Source organism: Cynara cardunculus, assembly GCF_001531365.2.
Source record: "Cynara cardunculus var. scolymus isolate 2C chromosome LG 12, CcrdV1, whole genome shotgun sequence".
NCBI classification, from domain to species: Eukaryota; Viridiplantae; Streptophyta; class Magnoliopsida; order Asterales; family Asteraceae; genus Cynara; species Cynara cardunculus.
Window position 1 is genome coordinate 36,087,768 of NC_037539.1, and position 20,891 is coordinate 36,108,658.

General features: G+C 35.7%; 2 protein-coding genes across 2 annotated transcripts; both read left to right on the forward strand.

The window, feature by feature from the left end:
- Nucleotides 1–4,620: 4,620 nt before the first annotated feature.
- On the forward strand, nt 4,621–7,593 carry LOC112523867 (protein ENDOSPERM DEFECTIVE 1). Its single transcript, XM_025133540.1, has 6 exons — nt 4,621–5,197; nt 5,243–5,754; nt 6,249–6,368; nt 6,725–6,841; nt 6,927–7,016; nt 7,318–7,593. Exons 1-6 carry the CDS (start codon nt 4,621–4,623, stop codon nt 7,483–7,485), a joined length of 1,584 nt encoding a protein of 527 aa, XP_024989308.1. The 3' UTR covers nt 7,486–7,593.
- Nucleotides 7,594–14,276: 6,683 nt separating this feature from the next.
- Nucleotides 14,277–20,184, forward strand: LOC112523233 (pre-mRNA-splicing factor CWC25 homolog). Its single transcript, XM_025132755.1, has 4 exons — nt 14,277–14,560; nt 14,668–14,797; nt 18,822–18,983; nt 19,091–20,184. Exons 1-4 carry the CDS (start codon nt 14,373–14,375, stop codon nt 19,991–19,993), a joined length of 1,383 nt encoding a protein of 460 aa, XP_024988523.1. The 5' UTR covers nt 14,277–14,372; the 3' UTR covers nt 19,994–20,184.
- Nucleotides 20,185–20,891: the final 707 nt, after the last annotated feature.

The following is a 20,891-nucleotide window of genomic DNA, read 5'->3' on the forward strand; positions in this document are numbered from 1 at the left end:
CATTACTAAAGTTAGTACTGTACGGAGCCGATTAGTCGACTCTTTGTCCACCAACTTCAGGCAAGGATGTCTGCTCAAGAATAGTGCTTTTGTACTATTCACTGTAGCAAAAGACAAGCCTTCCTCTTAAGGTTTGACACGCACTCTAAACCCTACCTTACTGCATTAAATGAGCATTTAATGCACTGGGTATAAATAGAAGTGTTTCTTCTTCWTAYAGAGTGCGCGCATCAYTCTYTTAYCATATTCTTACTTCAAGTTTCTTCTAGCTTAAGTAAAAGATATTTCTTTTAGCATTCTCTTTTCTTGTATTTGCTAAAGCTCTGTGTGTGACTAAAGGTTGTTTAGATAGGTTTCCTATACCTTATCTTTCCGCAAACAATCTTGTAAAATCTGTATTGATCTTCTCTATCAATATATATTTTAAATTTGAAAACTTTGTGTTTATATTCATCCCCCCTTCTACAAACTATTTCTTATCTTGTAGACCCTTTCGGGACCAACAGTTATACTTTAGAGTTATTTCAAGAGTACAAGTCTGAAGAGTCATTTTAAAGAGTTAGCTCATCAGAACTCTAAAGTCAGCTTTTTTAGACTTAGCCCACCCGAACTCTGGAGTCTGAACTCTGAAGTCTTCTTTTTCAGTCTTAAAAGTATGAACTCTCAAGTCTTTTTTTAGACTTAGAAAAAGAAATCTAAGGTCTTCTTTTTCAAACTTAGAAGTTTGTACTCTTAAGTCTTCTACAAGTCTGAATAGTCATTCTTCAGAGTTAGCTCACCCGAATTCTAATGTCTTCTTTTTCAGACTTAGCTCACCCGAACTCTGAAGTCTTTTTTTTTTCAGGCCTAGAAGTTAACTCTGATTTAGTGGGATTGATTTTATATTTCAAAGTTATTTCAAGAGTACAAGTCTTAAAAGTCATTATTCAGAGTTTTACTTCAGAGTTATTTCCAGAGTACAAGTATAAAGAGTCATTATTCAAAGTTAGCTCACCCGAACTCTGAAGTCTTCTTTTCTAGACGGAGCCCCATGCAGAGCACCATGTAGAGCCTCTGCATAGTGCATGCAGAGCTTCTGGCTTGTCTATACAGAGCTCTGAAGTTTGATGAGTTTTTCTTCAGAGTTATTTCAAGAGTATAAGTCTGAGGTCATTCTTCAGAGCTATATAGTTCAGAGTTATTTCAAGAGTACAAGTCTGAAGAGTCATTTTTCAGAGTTATACTTTAGAGTTATTTCAAGAGTACAAGTCTGAAGGAGCATCGTACTTTTGATGATCATTAATATATGTAAGATAAGTTTCCTGACATGATTTTTTTTAAATTAACTCATGTAATACACGGGATCGAACCTAGTATATATATATATATATATATATATATATATAGAGAGAGAGAGAGAGAGAGAGGTAAGATCAAATGTTAACCAAAGTTTTTGTATTAACTTTACAAACCATTTTAACCAATCACAATCCATGTTTCTATTAGGTTTTTATCTAGCTTACAATTTAATGCCAATGATAGTTGAGTAATTTCATTTTTATGTAACTCTCATTTCATTAATTGGGAGTTACAAAATCATAAAATCCATAAAAATATGCATTTTTAATATTGATATATCTATACTATATTATAAAGCATTTGACAAAAACTATTAAAAACCATTTTTTATGCATGAAGTGCTGTTAATTGATGCATATTACTTAAAATTCAAGATTACAAGTAAATTATGCGTAAGTACAACTTATTAAAGCTTCATGTAACTAACTGCGGATAAACATAATTAAATAAAGAATAAATATCTCATTTTAAATATAAAAAATCTAAAATATAATTAAGATAGTCATTAACTTCTAACAAAATACTTAATTATTATCTTTATAAAAAATTATATTATTAAACCAAAATTTTAAAAAATAATTAAAGAAATACACAAAAAAGAGAGAAATTTTAAATAGTTAGTTGGTATTAATATCAATTTTTTTTATCATATTTTCATATTTATATTTTATTTAAAAATGAAAACATTACGCCTTCTCAAAACCATATAAAATCGTATTATAACATCGCCTGTGACAAAAAAAAAACATTAAAATCGAGATGTATCTCGCTACATTGTGCAAGTACCCTTTTAGTGTGTGTGTATATATATATATATATATTTAATACTGATCTTCCATTTTCAAGCTATTATGGATAAACGCATTGAAAAAGAACTCAACAACATTGAGAAGATTAAAATGGTTTATGGTGACAATCGGAGTTCGAGTTCGGGAAGTGAAGAAAATAACCAAAGTGAATGTCTTTGTAATAAACTAATATTTTATTGTACTCGTTTTAATCGAAATTATATTCATTATGATGTGTTGCATTTTTTGTAGTTCATATTGTGTTGTTAGTTTTTCTTTAATTATTATACGTACCTAATTCACATGTTCAAATGAAATTCCATACACGACCCATTTTCATATGGTCATATAACCGACTTTTATATATCATGAACTATTGTGTTCATGTTATTACTCTCATTTGAGTATATATAACACTTTATGAAGAAATTTTGTGTCATATGAACACAAGTGTCATTTTTGAAGCTTGATCTCAAATCTTTATATTTGTGTAAGTGTTTGCACCTGGTGTTCATATATGTCAATTTGTGTAAGTGATTGACCTGGTGTTCATATAATGGAGGTTATGTGTTCATATATTTTCTACGATATTTTCTTCCTATGTGGCTTCATCATGTTCACAGTTGTATATGTTCATGTTAATGACCCCCATCATATGAATACCGGTTTCCATTAGTGATCTCACCTGCTGTTCATATATGTTCATGTCAACTTACCAATTCGTTGGTCAAAAATTTGCTCCCAAATCTTTATATAAGCACCGTTCTTGCACCTGGTGTTCATATATGTCAAATTGTGTAAGTTATTGCACCCGGTATTCATAGTATGGGGGTTATATGTTCATATATGAACATACGATGTTCTCTTCCCATGTGGCTTGATCATGTTCACAATTTGTTCATATATGTTCATGTCAAATATTTTCGTCTATGAACAGTTTGTGAACATGAACCAAATAAATATCACCTGCTGTTCGTATATGTTCATGTTCATATATGTTCACATTACTCATCTCATGGTCATTAATGATTGATCTAACTCGCACCAAATAAATATATATAAACAATTTGTTCATATATGTTCATGTCAATTATTTTAGTCTATGAACAACTTGTGAACTCGAACCAAATAGATCTCATATGTTGTTCATATATGTTCATGCTCATATATGTTCACATTAATCATCTCATGGTCATTAGTGATAGCTCTAACTCGCACCAAATAAATCTATTTTCTGGTTGTTGTATTTGATTACTCCAATTATGTAATATTCATGTTCATTGATTTTACTAACTATGATGGTATCAACATGTGCTCACATACTTACACCCTCCGAACATGAAACGGAGTACGATGTCAGAGAGTGTTCAAATGGAAGCAAATATTTTATCCCAATGTTGATGACGAGCTTAAACCAAATATCAACGCAGAATTAGTATCTATAAATGAAGCGGAAAAGATGTACAGACGTACGCGGACAATGTCGGGTTTTATGTTCGTCTTCATGCCAAAAAAATAAAAAAGAACAGGGACATGCAAACAAGATGGTTTGTATGTAGTAGGGAGAGAATCCCAAGTAAAAAGTATTTTGATTCTATGGCTTTTCAGTCCAGCGAGAGAAGATATCGTAATACGAACCTTAAACGGTGTGGATGCAATGCATGTATAAAACTCCAATTGACAAAGAATCGCTCCTAAATATGTTCATAATGAATGAACTATTGTTCACAAACTGTTCATATTGTGTTTATACATGTTTATTTATTTATTTTCTTTCGTATAACAGCTATTCTTATTATGTTCATATTGTCTTCATAAATGTTATGTAGTTCAAGTTTATATATATGTCAATTTTTTGTTCATATTTGACACAATGGTTCATATATATATAGTTGTGTTAATATGCTTCTTACATTAACAAAAATCAGGATTTTTTATTTTGTAACTCCCAATTAATAATATGGGAGTTACATAAAAAAATTACCTAAATATTCTTTTCAACTTTGTTCACTTATCTTTATGAAATTTTAAATTTAAGAAAATAAGTTTTTATCGTGATTAATCACAACCGTTTATTGAAGGATTCAACGACCAAAATCGGTTAACAAAGTTAACATAAAAACTTTGGTTAACATTTGAACTTGACCCTATATATATATATATATAAATTATATGATTTTTTTAAAAGAAATGAAGAAGGATAAAAGGATGTAATTGAGTATAATTTTGTTAAAATTAATATAATACGTTATTTAGAAAAATCCACTATTTAATTTATGGAATTAAAATAATAAATTTTAAAAATTAAAAAAATAAAATATAAAACATAGAAGCTGAAACAAGCTTTTTGAAGAAAGACAAAGATTGTTTGTGTAATATAATGATGCTTCTGAACCGTTAGTTCCATTTCAAAAGAGATCCAGCAACGGCTACTTTCTCCATCTTCTTCCATCTCCCATTCTCAAGGTCAAGACTCAAAGCTGCAAGCAACTCCATGGCGGCACCAGTTGCTCCAGCTGATCAGGGGGCTCCTCCTCTGCCCCATCGTCGCCCAAGAGTCAGAGAGGTCAGCTCCAGATTCATGTCTCCAGCAGCAGCTTCTTCATCAGCAGGAGATCTGCATTCCTTATCCATGAAGTCGCCCATTTCCAGATCTAAATACGCCATCTCGACTCCCGCACCTGAAAGATCATCAAAGCCGTCGCAGAGACGTCTGTTGCTGCGCAGCCAAGAACAGGAACCATTTTCCTGCTGTTCCCATGAGAATATCCCCGAGATGGTTCGGAGCTTGGACACCCCGTTCCAGCACGCAAAACCTGAAACTTTGAGGAAACAACGTCCTGTGAAGTTCTGTAAAGAGAATGGATATGGAGATCAGATCGCAAAATCAACATCTATAAGAACAGCCAAGTCGTGCAGACCTGATACGCCAACTGCTGCTACTTGTGGTGCATCCGATAGAGTCGTTCCATCAAGGTTCAGGCTCCCACAGCGTCAAACAAGTTCGTCGGTAACTGATGCTGCAAAACTCTTGCAATCGACGGGTTTGTCCTTCTCCTCATCCAATCTTGGTCTAGAACCTTCTTCTGGTTCCAGTAACGATACAGGCATATCAGTTTCTCAAACCCCCTCCGCAAATGAATTGGAACCGATTCAGGGCGGTTCATGCCCTAATTCACCTCTCTCCTCCCAACACACCAGAAATCGGGCCCTTCACGATACGAGGTCTTCCATGACAGAAGAAGATACATTATCCACCAGATTACTCGTTCGAAGTAGCAGCGGCAGCAATACTATTGCCAGTGGCAATTGTCAAACATCATCCAAATTCTCAACACCTTCACTTTGCTCCCGATCTCTTAATTTACCCATATCCGCTAGTCAGAATTCTTTCAAAAGCAGTGACAGAACTCTCTGCAAGCCCCCGACCACAAGTATGGAAAACCGTACCCTGCCTCCACAACCAACTAGTATGAAACTCGGAGTTGATTCAAGGAAAGGAAAGAGACCTCATTCTTCCCAAGAAGACGCCCATTCTTTGAAACTGTTTCATAACCATTACCTACTGTGGAGATATGCCAATGCTAAAGCACAAGTCTCTATGGATGCCCAGAGAGCCGAAATGGAGGTTTGTCTCTCCTTATTGTTGATCATAATTTACTGGCATAGGATACCCATGTTAGTGCATATCGTTAAATGCATTTGATAGGCTTAGACCTGCTAATGCCATAAACTGGAAAAGGAAAGAGAAGGGAAGTCCAATTTACATGGAGTGCTACTATGTATGTAAATATTGAACATATGGCAGTGAAAATTGCTGATAATCATGAGTACATGAAGAATCTTTTTTGACAAAGTTAGATGCTTTGGATGATATGAGTATATGGCAGATAATTCATGATCTATTTGTATATATATGTGCAATAATAATCTTCTAGCATCATTTTCATCTTCAAAAGCATTAGAAAGGAGCCATCAAGTGCTTATCTGGTTGCATTATTATATAGAAAGGATTGTTCCTACTATTTGGTAATTGCATTCATTTATTCTTCATTAAAGCACCAACTATCATTCTCTATTGATCTTTGACATAATGTTTAATAAGTCAGTTTCTTTCTGTAGAATCAATTTTTCTCCCTTGGAGCTGATATATCTCGTCTACGTGATTCTGTGAAGAGGAAACAAGTCGAACTTGCGGCACTACAACAAATGAAAGCACTTTCCACCATTCTTGAGGCTCAGGTAAGGCTGCTACCTGATATATATATTTATATATATATATATATATAGTTTTTCTTGTTCAAAGAAGAGTCTAATTCAGACATTTTTTCAAGAAAAATACTTTGGAGACAATTCCAGGCTGTATCTCATTTGCGAATATATTAGCTATAAGAGTCCAGGCCTTAACGAGTACTTATACTTGTATTCTGTGTGTATTCCATATACCCTTTTGAGCTTTACTTGTAATCAGAGATTAATGACTCACAGACTTTAAATCAGTTTGTAAGATCATACACCAATCCTGCATTACAACAATTTTTTCATCATCATGACCCTTCTGTAAGATGACTTCATTTATTTTTTTTGGATAAACTTAGATGCCATATCTTGATGAATGGTCTGCTTTGGAAGAAGATTACACATGTTCCTTGTCAGCAGCGACAAATGCTTTGACCAACTCCTTGCTCCGGCTTCCTGTAAGTGGGAATGTTCAGGTAAAGATCCAACCGTCTTTCTTCTCTCTGTCTTCATTTTATCAAAATGTTTTGGTGATGGCAAACATACGAGACTTTGTGGCAGGTTAACATTAAAGAAGCAGCAGAGGCTTTGGATTCGTCGGTAAAAACTATGGACACAATAATTCACGACGTGCAAAGATTTTTGCCTAAGGTAATAATAATACCAATAGGAGACATGAGTTTGTTTGATCTCAACACATTTTTAAAAAGAAATTCACTACACAGCAAGCAATGCACAATGTTGAATTCTTGATGTTGAATGTCCTTATAGATAGATATTGGGGTTATATGATTTTATGCTTGGTATTATTATATTCTGGTGTGTTATCTGTTTTTACCCCCATTAGCCATGCTTTGACCATTGTACTACACACACTGTTGTCAAATGTTAAAATTACATACCATCTTGATCTGATTAACTACTGATTACAGAATCTTGTTGTCGAATGCAGGCAGAAGAAATGGATGTTTTGATGTCGGAGTTAGCAACCATTGCTGATGTAGAAAAAGCATTAGTTGAGGAATGTGGTAGTATTTTGGCAAAGACACACATCTCACAGTTGGAAGACTGCAGTTTACGGGGACATCTAATGCAGTTACGTTGTAGCAACCTCTTCTAAGACGCTTTGTTGCATGTCCACGAATCAAGGTGCTGTCATTTTTTCGATTCATTCAAGAAAAAATCTCTTTTTTCAAATAAGAGATTTGTATGTATTCAATATCGTATAATAAAATGGTTTTTTCGCGTGGATACAACTTAATTGCATTTTATACATGTGTAGTATGTATATAACAGAAAATTGCATTAAACCAACCAAGCTTTAACCATAAGTTACCCCTTGAATCAAACTTAATGTGTACTACTAGTAAAAACTCACCAGGCTTAAACAACATCAACCACAACCGCCAAACAAGAATGCGATGCAGATTACCCGTGAAAGAGAACATCATCATGATCGATAGGAGGATAGCTTCTCACCAACAACCCCAGAAGAAACCAGTTCAAAATTTCAAATATTTCTCCACGGACACAACTTTATTGTCGTCTTTTCGTATTGTCGCTACGGTTACTTTATAGCTCAAAGTATGTTAGTTAGTCGGTTGGTAGTTACCAGGTTGATAACGAACGATTCAATAAGTAGCATACATTTCTATTGGTTAGTTGGGTTAATGAATGTCCGTCTGTATACACCCTTTCTTTTCTTTTTTTGAAATTAGAGCAGTCATTTTTTCGGTGTTTTGATTGAAAAATGATGAGGAGATTCAAATAGAACATTGTAAGGATTCAAACACATCAAATACAAGCCACAAAGTTTCTAAATCTCTCGAGACCTTGGATCGCATATGAGGTTGTGGGATGCATTCGGACAGGTTTAAACACCATTTTAGGTAGGTTTTTACTAACTTCTTCTCAAAACGTCTTCCCTATGCCATTTTTGAGCAAAAAGTTGGGTGCTATTGAATAGGTTTACTTCCAGATTGTAGGATATTTGTGAAAGGTAAACCTTATTGTATTTGATCCTCCATTTTTGATCAACATAAAAAGTTTCACCCTCTCTTATAGACGTACACTGTTTCACGATTATGGGTGCTAAAAGAACAGATCAATCCGACCAACCCTGTCAACCCAACCCGAAAAAACCTGAAAAAAATCAACATGAGGTAATATGCATATAATGATAAAAATTTAGGGAAATCGAATTTATTTGGTTGAGATTGGGTAAGGCCTAAAGTACCCGATAATCTGATGAAAATTTCAGCGACGTCTCTATTGTATTTCTCTTTAATAGTTACCAAAAAGCAACTCGACATTAACGAGCAATGTAACTCAAAAGAGGACATTACTGGAAAGTTATATGTAGTACATAAATATTTGATGAACTATATATTCTCGTGAATGATAAATGATTGATCGTATTTCAAAGGAAGGGCTCCTTCATTTTTTTTTTATTCCCAATGTTGATTTTACTTCGTTTAAACATAATCCGACCAACCCAACCATACCGACCAACCCAAACAGGTTGGGTTGAAAATTTTTAGACTGCCAACATTGAGTTGGATTGTTGAATGACTTCAACCTGATCAATCCACTCATGAGCACCCCTACTCGCAATGATTGAGCCATGTTAATTGTTGAATTGTTCATGTTTCCTTGCATTTATTTATTGGATATCGATTTAGTACTGCATTATTACGTGGTTGGTACATTTGAATACATTTGGGGTTTGTTTGCTTTGGAATTGGTGTTGGGTTACATATGTGCACATTTTTATATTGTTCAGGGCTGTTGTGCATTGGTTTGTGAAAATTATCCCCAACATGTGGTCTCAGAGCTAAATTATCGTTTAGTGTCATGTGGTTTTCGAGACTAATTACCTGTAGGAGGATTAGTTGATTTGTTGTGCACGCCAAATAGTCGATAAAATTTCTGGCCAAGATGAAAATGTGTTTGTTATCCATAGTAGTAGGTCTTCATCATCTTCTACGTATGTAAACGGTTCGTATGATGTTTCGGGCACCAATTTGCATATCGAGTAATGGGATGACTTAGTGATGAGGTTGAAGTTGTGGATTTGAAACTAGTTGAAGATAAGGAAGCTTTGGCCATGATTTTTGTTGTTCCTCTAATTAGTACTTCGATGATGACACTTCAAAACACTTGAAAGAATTATTTGTTCTTATCCAGTGCCTTTCATTCTTTAGCGATAAGTAAATGTACTTTTAGAATGTTCAATGCTAAGTCTGAACATTGTATGTTCAACTAGCGATAGACTTTGAACATACCAAGTATTAGATCAAGACTGAGAGAGGTTCATTAGAGTTTAGCGAGTCGAAGACAAAGATGAACTAATAGACAATGAAAGTTGAACTCGTTCAACGTCTCTTCTAGTCTACATCCAGTGTTTGATCAAGGTATAAGATAAGTAAACCCTATTTGAAGAACGATCACTCAACAATGAGACCCTCAAAGTTGAATGTGAAACTTGTAAGTGAAGCATCTACCAATACTCACCAAAAGCTAGGGGAGCATCGGACGGGTTTAGGTAGCGAGATATGAAATCCGATTAGAGGTGAGTTTTCAAGGGCCAAACTCTAAGGTTTCGACTAGTGATTCGATCGGGTGGAAGGGGGGAGTTTGGGTAGGGCGGGCTCGGGTGGGTTTTTGGGTTAAGGTTTCACATCGAAGTTGGCTTGGGCGCTTGGCATTATTGGTCTATGGTGTAAACCCAAAAATGGGACAACAAAGTTTTCCAAAGAAAACATAAAATGTGGTATATAAATATCAAAAATACGGGCCTTCCAAAAAGGAAAATTTAAATAAGCCAGTTAACTACAATTTGTAACCAATACTTTTGAGGGTAATAACCTCCTAAGATAGTGTCACCACAGTTTTAATGCAAAGACTACCGCCACCAAGTCCAAATCGCTAGTTTGGTAGTTCTTCTTGTGTTCCTTGAGTTGACGGGACGTGCAAGCGATTACTCTCCCTCTTCGCTTCAATACGCATCCCAAGCCCATCTTACAGGCATCGCTAAAGACCACAAAATCTTCAGATTCTTCGAGTAGAAATAAGATTGGCACCTCAAACAACTTCATTTAAAGAATTCTGAAAGCTTGATCTTGAGTTTTGGACCACACAAATTTGACATTCTGCCTTGTCAAGTCCGTTAGTCGTAAAGTGTTATTTGAAAAGTATTTAATGAACCTTCAGTAGTAGTCGGTTAATCCCAAGAAACTTCTGATTTTTGTTAGGCTCGTTGGTGGTTCCCAATTCATTATTACTTCAATCTTGGACCAGCTCCACCTTTACTCTGTCTCTAGACACCAAATGGCCCAAAAACTCTACCTCTTGAAAACAAAACTCGTACTTGGTAAACTTATCATGGCTATTCCCAATGAGATTTTTCAATCTATTGACTCCTGTAATACTGCTAAGGAGATTTGGGATGAACTTGCGAGTCAACTTGAAGGAGGTGCGAAGAAAAAAAAAAGAATAGGTGTGCTCAATGCAAAAATAACTACACCAATTTCAAGTCATTACCAGATGAATCCATAATATAAGACATATGATAGTTTCAACACTTTCATTAATCAATGCAAAAGAAATGATATCCTTAGAACCAGAGAAGAGAACAATGTTCTATTCCTCAAAAGTTTGAATGATGAATGGACAGAGCTGGAAATGTCTCTACATGCTAACCAAGATCTGGATAGCCGGTCTTTGCATGATGTCTATGGAACTCTTGCCACATAGAAACATGCCATTACCAAAAGGGAGGTGTCTCTGGGTGGTCCTCTGGATATTGTTTCAGAGGAGAAGGAAAACATGATTAAGAACTTATCTAGAGAAGTGGCAAGGAAGAAAGAAAAAAGTATAGCCTTGATCATACAAAGTGACTCAGAGCCAGAATCTTTTGATCCTGATGATAATCTTAGTGCATTTGCATGATCCTTGGCATTAATTACCAAGGAATTTCGGAATAAATTTGCAAAAAGGCCTTAAGATAAGGATCATAAAAGAAAGTACAAAAGTGAAAGGTACAAGAAGCACCAAGCTAAACAAAAGACTTACAAGCAATACCAAAGGTACGAGAGAAAATAGGAGAATAAATGTATAAAAAAAGGAGGACCAAAGATAGCTAAATGCTACAGATGTGGCAAGCCAAGCCATTATGCAGCTCACTGTAGAGGTAAACTTGTCAAGGATGTTGACTATTACAAAAACAAATACAATTATAACAATAGAGAGGGAAGTCTAATGGAAGAACAAGAAAATTGGATTTCTGACTCTACATCTAATGATGAGCCAACACTCAAGGACAAGACATTCATTTGCCTCATGGATCACACTACAGAGGAATCTATCTCTGGTGACACTGCCTCTGAAACTGAAGAGGAAAAGGTAAATTCTAACTAGTATTTCAATTGATCTTGAAATGACTATTCATCAACTCTATTGATTTTCAAAAATTTAAAAAGAAGTTGAAATTGGAAAAGGAAGAAAGGAAAAGCCTGAAAAGAAGCCAATTTTTATAAAAGAGAAACCAACCGTCTCACTGAAGAGAAGAAGACTGTTAAAAAGAACGAAGTATTTAAAATCTAAGAAAAAATAAAGGTAGCTATGCTTATGGAGAAGAACAAGAAAATGAATTTATAATTGGAAGAAAAGGAAAAGAAGCTAAATGCTTCTAAATCTGAAAGATTAAACTCTGTTACTCTTAAGAATTTCTTTCAAAAGGAAAGGGAAGTATTACATCAAAAACTTATGACTAATGAACTCTTGATCAAGAAATACAAAGATGCACAAAATGTGTATGAAAAGATCAACTGTGGAGTTGATAGGAAGTTTTTGAGTTATAATGATATTGATCATATGTTGAAATAGAGAAGCAAGTACTTCATTCACTTTTAACATTACATTTGTTCAAAAAATAGATTTTTCAAAACCTAAAGTCTTATGTATTCAAGAGGAGTAAAAGACCTTTGAAAGAACTCAATCTGCAAGGAACTTAAAGCATAGCTAAGAAGAAGACTCTTCTTATCTATTTATACTCATTGCATTAAATGAACCTCAGGAGGTACAATCCACGTCTCAGGTGACAAGTGGAATGCTTGACCTTGTTCTTCAAATATGGCAGGCTTTTGGCTGCTCATGAACAGTTGCTTTAGATACTTGGTAAGCATGTTTGTAGATAGAAAAGCAAATTGTACCGTACCTTTGTCTGGTCAACGTATGGGGTATGTACTTTTGTGTAAGAGAGTAAGACAAAACCATCTTGAATTGTAAGGCTTGATCTAACTGTAGAGATGAGTTGCTGAGGACTTCTTTAGCTATCGCTGAGTATTGGTCAGATTTCACACTATTAGGTAGATAGTCATGGTATCACTGAATATCTCTTCAGATCCCGACTAGACCAACTTTATTTTCAGCTACTTCTTTGACATCACTAAAGTTTCATTTTGGTGTGAGTTTGTCTTGAAGGATTTACTTAAGTTCTAAATTTTTGTATTACGCATTCAACTATAACTGAACAGACTCGATTATATATGATTGTTGAAACTAAAACACTTAATACAGAACTATGTAATTTCACTAAGTAAAAAAGTCATCATCATCACTCAGTTATATCTGATTGTTAAAACTAAAACACTTAATACAGAACTATGTAATTTCACTAAGTAAACGAGTCATCATCAAATCACTGAGAAAGTTGGTTCAATAGCTAGAACTTCAAATTCAAAGAAATCTATAAGAGTTAACTAGCAGTCAAATCATTGCATGCTTTGCTTTAATATCTTGAATCAACTTAAGAAGCACTTTTTGGGAAATAAGTGTATTCTGCAAGAGCCCATGTTTATACATGAAAATCTAAAGGCTCAACAAAAGATTCCCAAACAGAAGCCTAAGTCTAAAAACACCAAAGGCAAACCACCAGTCCCTAAAGCTAACAAGAAAAGACCCATAATGAGATGAGTACTTAAAACTCCTTAATTTGTTTTTGCAAAAAACAACATGTGCAAATTTGGTATTTGGATTCTGTATGCTCAAGGCGCATGACTGGTGACAAAAGTCAATTATCCTCATATAAAGATAAAATGAGAGTCTCTGTGAGTAATTAAAGGAAATGGTGATTTAATAAAAGGAAACATCTCTGTTTCCAAAATACATCATGTAAATAGACTTCATCATAATTTGTTGATTATTAGCTAGTTCTATGACAAGAAGTTTAGAGTCATATCTGAAGACGAGTACTGTGTTATTGAAACCCAAGACCATCAAGAACTTTTGAGGGCAAAGAGACATGGAGATCTATATGTCATAGATTTCACTTCTACTGTCAGTCTAGAAAAACTCTGTTTTGTTTCTAAAAGAAAATAAGGAATGCTAGCTGTGGTACAAAATGTTTCCTCACTTAAATTTCTAAAATATCAACAAGTTAAACAAGCATAAGTTAGTCAAAGGTCTTCTGGATATCAAGTTTGACAATGACCATCTCTGTTCTGCTTATGAAATTGGCAAAATTAAGAGGGTTGCTCATAAATCCAAGACAAATACCTCTTGTTCTGAAACTTTGGAAATTCTACATACCCTCGGTGGTTCCGTTTCTACCCAAAATCTCTCTAGAAGAAAGTACATCTTAGTTCTGGTTGATGAGTAGAGTTCTTAAGAAAGAAGTCAGAAGTCCCAAAAATACTCATTATTCTCTTTAAGAAGATACAAGAATAACATGAGGATGGAATAGTTTTTAACCCATTGTGAATCATTAATTACATAATATAATACCAAACATCTACAATCATTTTCATTGTCTTTTTAAACCAAAGGGTCACAAATTTATATTTCGTTACCCCAAGGACCAAATTTGTAATTTACTTTACATATAACCGGTTAAGCGAATCAAGCACCATCGAAAACAAAATTTGCTGCTGTCGATCTTCAGCTCCACAAACCAGAATCCAGAATCCAGAATCACTTCTAATCTCATCTTCTTCTTAATCAACAATAATGGCCTTGAAGTTTCTGAACAAGAAAGGGTGGCACACGGGTAGTCTACGGAACATAGAAAATGTTTGGAAAGCAGAGCAGAAGCATGACGCTGAACAGAAGAAGCTTGAGGAACTCCGGAAGCAAATCCACGAAGAAAGAGAGAGATCCGAATTTCGTCTCCTTCAGGAACAAGCCGGCTTAGTTCCGTAAGCCTCTCTCTCACTTCTTATTAATTTATTGAAGAATTAGGGTTAGGGTTTTATCTTTAAATTTTTTTGTACCAATTTCTAGATCGAATTTATAAGTATTGCAGGAAGCAAGAAAGATTGGATTTCTTATACGATTCTGGATTAGCCGTAGGGAAGGGCAATTCTGATGGATTCAAGGCTCTTGAATCATTTCCCGCTAAGGCAGAACCTGAACAGCCCTCATCTGCGAACAAGGTACCTAATTGTCTGATGCAATTTTCTTTTCGCTGCAATTTGTTTTGTTCCTAGTACTTATTACTGAGAAAATCATAAATATTGAAACCAGTGCAAAATCATTTTTAAGTAGGCAATTTAAGTTATTCAATGAACCAATTAATCATCCAGGTAAAGAACATTTCATGAAATAGATATAAGGTATACCCGTCTGTGCTAAACTGGCAACTTGGAGTGTATTGCAACTGATTTGAAAGGATGATCCCGGTGTGTGAAAATATTTTCCTGACAGAACTGCCCTTTAGAAAAGGGTATCAAATGGATCAGTCTTTGCATTAGGAGGACACAGATGAACAAGAGCGATATGGCTCTCACCCTATCAAATGGATCAGTCTTTGTATCACAATTTCTTGCAATAGTTGCAATTAGATGCTAGGTTAAGTTCTCCTTTCTTTTCCCGTAAGTATAGCGGTTAGCAGAGGTATGAGAGATAGTGGTGGGCTAATTGTGGTACTGATGGTGCAAATAGCGGTGCTATTCACCGCTATTGGTACCCAAAGTAGCAGCCGAGATACTGCTTTTGTAGTTTTGGCAGTTATTTTGTTAAATGGGCTTCTTTTTTGGCGGCTTCTATTTTAGCCGTTGACTAGGGCTTGAGATTGGGTTTTGTTTTAGTTGACCCATTACTTAAGGCAACGATTAGTCACATATTGGTCCTGTCAAGGCTTCCTGTTCCATGTTCCACACTTCCATGCTTCTAGAATTCCAATTTGTTCCTTCCACTTCATCCCTTCCAGACTTCAAAGTCAGCAATTGGTCCCTTCCACACTTCCAGTTTGTGGAATTCAATGCTTTTGCTGTTGGTTTCTGTTTTCTGGTCGGACACCACTTTCGGATGTCAAGTTCAACATGTCTCTGTTTTGTGTTTTCTGCAACTGATGTTAATGGTTGGATCAACACCACTTTGTCAATGACTTAATGGTTGGACACTGGTCACCACTTTGATTATGATTTAAATATATGTATATATGTAAAAAGTTATATATATGTATATGTGTGTGCATATATATATTTGTATTTATTTTATGAGCTTAATCTTTTTATCTCTTTACCAACGTGATAACTGTGAGTTCATATCACGTCCCTAACAGCGATCTTTGAAAACGACCACGCTAACTGCGTAGGATCTCACCTTAGATGTGTACATCAAGAATACATAATATGTGGATGACAATTAGGAAATGACCAGTGGCTTAGAAAATTGGACAAGAGTCTGGGAGGAGGCACTCCTTGAAGATAAACAATATCTATCCCTATTTTTCTTTGTGACCATGTTGTAATAAGTTTTTTGGAGTTTGACATAAACCTATTGAATTTGGTAAAGTATTAAGGCTTAAATTGTTCCCTACAATAGGATGGCTGTAGATGCTCCAGAGCCTCTTGATGGTGGATTAATGCATGGATATGAACAAGAATAGGATCAGTGGTGTTGTATATGATCTTTCAAAAATTTGTCACTTTTTCTGTCATCAAACAGAGTATTTAACTGAGTATTTGAGGCAGATGGTTGTATTATTTTAGATTTTAAACTTGGTTTCTACACACATTCACCACTATATCCTAATTGAGTTATTGAGTTTAAGAGGGGTCTTGAACAGCCAAAAAAACTGGAGGAAGTATTCTTGATTATCAACCATCTTACCGGATAAGATAAACATATGAAAAACCAGAAATTGAACAGAAAGTTGTGTGAAGTGAGGTTCCATAGTGGTGGTTGGGGGTAGACAAATTACTAAAGTTCTTGATGTGCAGAGGAATAGCTTGAAAACAGGTGGTGGGCCTTATCAGAGTAGGAAACCTAAAGCCAGTGGCTAATGCAGAAACTTTTTATAGTTGGGACTTGGGGGTATAGAAAAATTTCAAAACCGAAGGAATAATTCTGGATGAAAATGGTTTTGGGTTTTCCTTTTCGGCTTAAACGGTTCAGTTAACTGAATAAAAATAACTTATTCAAGTCGGTTTTCAGTTGATTTTTTATTAATTTGGTTAAACTGACTCATTATTCTACTATTATATATATTTTCTATATAGTTTAAACTTAAAGCAAATGAACAAATTACACATTAAAACAAAATTCGACTCGTTCAGTTAACATGTTGGCACTTGGTGGTCGATTTCGAGCTCCTGAGCTATGAGCCAGTGCCTAGTGGTGAGTGGTCGTTTGTTTGGACTCTGGAGTAAAAAATGAGAGCGTTGTCATTGTGTCTGTGTGTAGAGGTGTAAACGAGGAGAGTCGAGTAGTAGGTTTTTTGAGCTTGCCTTAGAAAAATTACACCAGGCTCGAGCTTGACCCAAGCTCGAACAACTTTTCAATGTAGGGCTTAAGCTCAAGCTCGAATATTTTTTTATTTACAGAGCTCGAGCTCGATGTTTGTTTACGGGCTCGTACTCGTGATCGATTAACTCGTTTATTGACTCGAGGTTTATAATTTTTATATTTTATATTTCGAACGAACCTATCTGTGTATGCTGCAAATGGACCGATTAAGTATCAGGATTTCAAGTTGGGGGCCCTTGCCTTGTTCTTGTTGGGCGCACAACAAGAAAATCTACTAAACAATTTTTTATAGCCTTTTTAAAAAAAATTGGTGGGTTAGTTGGGGGCCTAGGACCCCTACAATGTATGCAGTAGATCCGCCCCTGCCTAAAGCACCCTCCCAAGGGACAGGATGATGAGCTTTGTCCTGGCGAAGGCAAGCTAGTGCTCATGAGATAGGTTGATGGGTCTAATCTGAGCAGTGTCCCCTCTCTTGAGGACCGCCTGGTTATGAGGTTTCTCTTCAGGCCTTATAAGAGACTTCAATGTAGGAAAAAGTGTTTGGGGCCCATTCAAACTCTTAAATTGGTGAACACCAAGAGAGTCTCTATCAAAAGACTCTTGGTAACTTATGCATGCAAGTGCTTAACCCAAAGAACCCACCGTTCTTCAGGCTTTTCTGGTGCTTGTCAGTCATTGATATGCAACAGACAGCTTCCCTGCATAATTCAACACCTCGAGGGTGAAGAGACATTCCCTCTACACCCTCTAAATTAGTCGTAGATGAAGCCTCTTTATTGATTAAAAAGAAACATGTTAGGATTCCTAATGTGGAATCGGTAATGTCATATGTACTAGGAAAAGGGGCCGGTATCTGACTGTTGCCAGCATGGGGATGAGAGCCAGCTGCTACTTGATGGTGGATCTGCTGCTGTTGGCATCTGAGCATGGCGATATACAACAGTAGGTTTTTTTGGGGGAAAACAGGATTTGCATCTAGGAGATCCAATGAGGTTACACTTGAGGAAGGTATACACCAATCATTACTACAGTGAAACTGCAATCCTATTCTAACAACATGAAGTTGTTTGCCTTACACCCCTAACACCCGATAGCTACATATTTGCAATGCAACAATGACCAACAAACTGGCAAACCTTGACAACATACGCCACTACCATGGCTGAACCTGCAAACACTAAAATGAAAATGATAAAAGAACAGCCTTGTTAACTAGCCTGGCTGCTGGGGTAGAACCAAATGAGTTTGTATCCCAACTCTGAACTAATAGGGACTTGAGCTAACTCTGACCGATTACATGTAGTTGACTCAAATGAGTTTATATCCCAACTCTGGATGCCATGTACACAAGTAGTTTTTTAGATACATGTACAACAGCAATTTAGCTGCTGTTGTAGATGAAACTTTTAAAAGGGGCCCGTTTTCATTATCGGACTATGGTTCATCTTCCAACATCTGAAACCAAGTAATTTGAATATAATTGATTTTTCTATTAAAATTACAAATCCTTTATCAGTTGCTCTGAACTGCTGACGCATATTCCAAGATACACCTGAAACCAAGTGATACCATTATAACTACGTTTACCCTTGTATTATATGCCATGATCACATTCTCTGTGTATTTTTAATTTAACATTATTTTTTATACTTTTGAATATTTTATATGTTCTGGGTGCTTCATATTTAATCATCTATGGTGCAACAGGCCTCTACGCCAGGGGCTTTATTTGAAGATAAGCCTCAGTCTGCTAATGATGCATGGAGGAAACTGCATTCCGATCCCTTGCTTTTAATAAAGCAGCGTGAACAGGAAGCACTAGCTCGTGTGAAGAATAATCCAGTCCAGATGGCTATGATCCACAAATCTGTAAGTTAACATGTGATATCTGATATATGGCTTTATTGTGAATGCATTCCATATGTTTGCTTAATTTATTGGCTGTATCTGACCATCGTAATCTTATTCTTTCTTAGGTTGAAGCAAAGAAGCACAAGGAGAAAACATCAGATGGAGAAAAGCACAAAGAAAAACATCACCGCAAGAAGTTGAAACATGAAAAGCATACATCATCCAAACATCATATCAACTCAGATGATGATGTTGGACAAGGGGAAGGACAAAGAAGTACCAGTTCCAGCCACTATTCAAAACACAAGAGGAACATTCAAACTGAACGTGTAAGGGATGGTGACAGGTATCAACATGAAAGATATCATGGGAAAGACCATTTTGGCCCTCAATCTACTAAAAGAGATAGGGAAGACCATTTTAGCTCTCAATCTGCTAAAAGAGAGAAGGAAGACCATTTTGGCTCTCAATCTACTAAAAGAGACAGGGAAGACCATTCCGGCTCTCAGTCTACTAAACGAGATAGGGAAGGCCATTATAGCTCTCAATCTGCTAAACGAGATAAGGAAGACCATTTTGGCTCTCAATCTGCTAAAAGAGATGAGGCAGACCATTCTGGCTCTCAATCTGCTAAAAGAGATAGGGAAGACCATATTGGCTCTCAATCTGGTAAAAGAGATGGGGAAGATAGAAAGCATCTTCCACCACGCCATCACAAAGTCGGTGAACATAACCGACGAAATAGCAGCATGAAACTTTCGGAAGAAGAAAGAGCTGCAAAGTTAAAGGAGATGCAAATGGATGCAGAAGTGCATGAAGAACAAAGATGGAAACGGTTGAAGCAGGCTGCTGATGATGATGCTAAGGAAGCTACACGTGCTAGTTCTAGTGGGCGTAATTTCTTGGATGCTGCTCATAAAAGCGTTTTTGGAGCTGAGAAGGGTGGCAGCTCCACCATAGAGGAGAGTGTTCGTCGTCGGACACATTATTCACAACGAAGGAGCGAAGAAAACGCTTTTAGGCGGTAGGCTGCTTATTTGGTGGAAAAGTCATGTAACATATGCTGCTGCTATATGCTGCTGCTATATGAGGATGATAATATGATCCTAGTCCTATTCTAATGGGTGTTGGGGAGTAACTAATATTGATTTCTGTTTGTAGTTGTTGGGTAAAACTTGTTCAAGCTGCTATGGGAGGATGGTAATATTTTTCTAGTCCCAATGATTGTTTGTTTACCTTTTAATAGTTTCATTAAGATGTATTTTCCGAATCGTTAAGAGGTGAATCTTGTTTGACAAAAAAAAAGTGATTTTGTATCTTGGGCCTTCCTTAACCATTCAGCGTCCTAATTTTACTCTTATTAATTATTAAACAATTATATTTCATTTTGCATTATATCATAAAAGCTTCTTAATCATTCTGATTACTTAATTATTTTGAACCACATGATTCAACAATTACCAAAACACCCTTACTTTTTTGATGACTTGTTGAGATGTAAACTTGGATAGGGCAATTGTCATTTCATTACCTTTATCCGTTTAAAATAACCGGTAAGGAAATGGGTAATGATCAATGATCTAAAAAAATCTAATGGACTTTTTTATTTAGAATGATTAAGTTATTGGATTTTTTTTATTTGAATCAACAAATCATTGGACTTTCTGAAGCTTTGTTAAATAAATTTTTGGACTTTTGAAACTGTTAAATACATCTTTATGATGAATAAATTTTACATTTATCAAATCACTAGTAAGTCCAAAACTTATAAAAGTTGTACTTAAAGCATAAGTAAATACATATTTAAAAGTTGGGCCAAAATATACGACAATTACACCAAAATATACTAAAGTGGCATCAAAATATATCAAAAATTACGCCAACATATATTAAAAGTAGCATCAAAATATACCAAAACTTGCGCCA

Bases quoted from the DNA above. Each gene is read 5' to 3' on its own strand.
- LOC112523867 (XM_025133540.1), top strand. From the start codon at position 4,621: ATGGCGGCACCAGTTGCTCCAGCTGATCAGGGGGCTCCTCCTCTGCCC. The intron at 6,842-6,926 runs GTAAAGATCCAA...ACTTTGTGGCAG, and splicing joins CTGTAAGTGGGAATGTTCAG to GTTAACATTAAAGAAGCAGC. The intron at 7,017-7,317 runs GTAATAATAATA...TGTCGAATGCAG, and splicing joins TGCAAAGATTTTTGCCTAAG to GCAGAAGAAATGGATGTTTT.
- LOC112523233 (XM_025132755.1), top strand. From the start codon at position 14,373: ATGGCCTTGAAGTTTCTGAACAAGAAAGGGTGGCACACGGGTAGTCTA. The intron at 14,561-14,667 runs GTAAGCCTCTCT...TAAGTATTGCAG, and splicing joins GAACAAGCCGGCTTAGTTCC to GAAGCAAGAAAGATTGGATT. The intron at 18,984-19,090 runs GTAAGTTAACAT...ATTCTTTCTTAG, and splicing joins TGGCTATGATCCACAAATCT to GTTGAAGCAAAGAAGCACAA.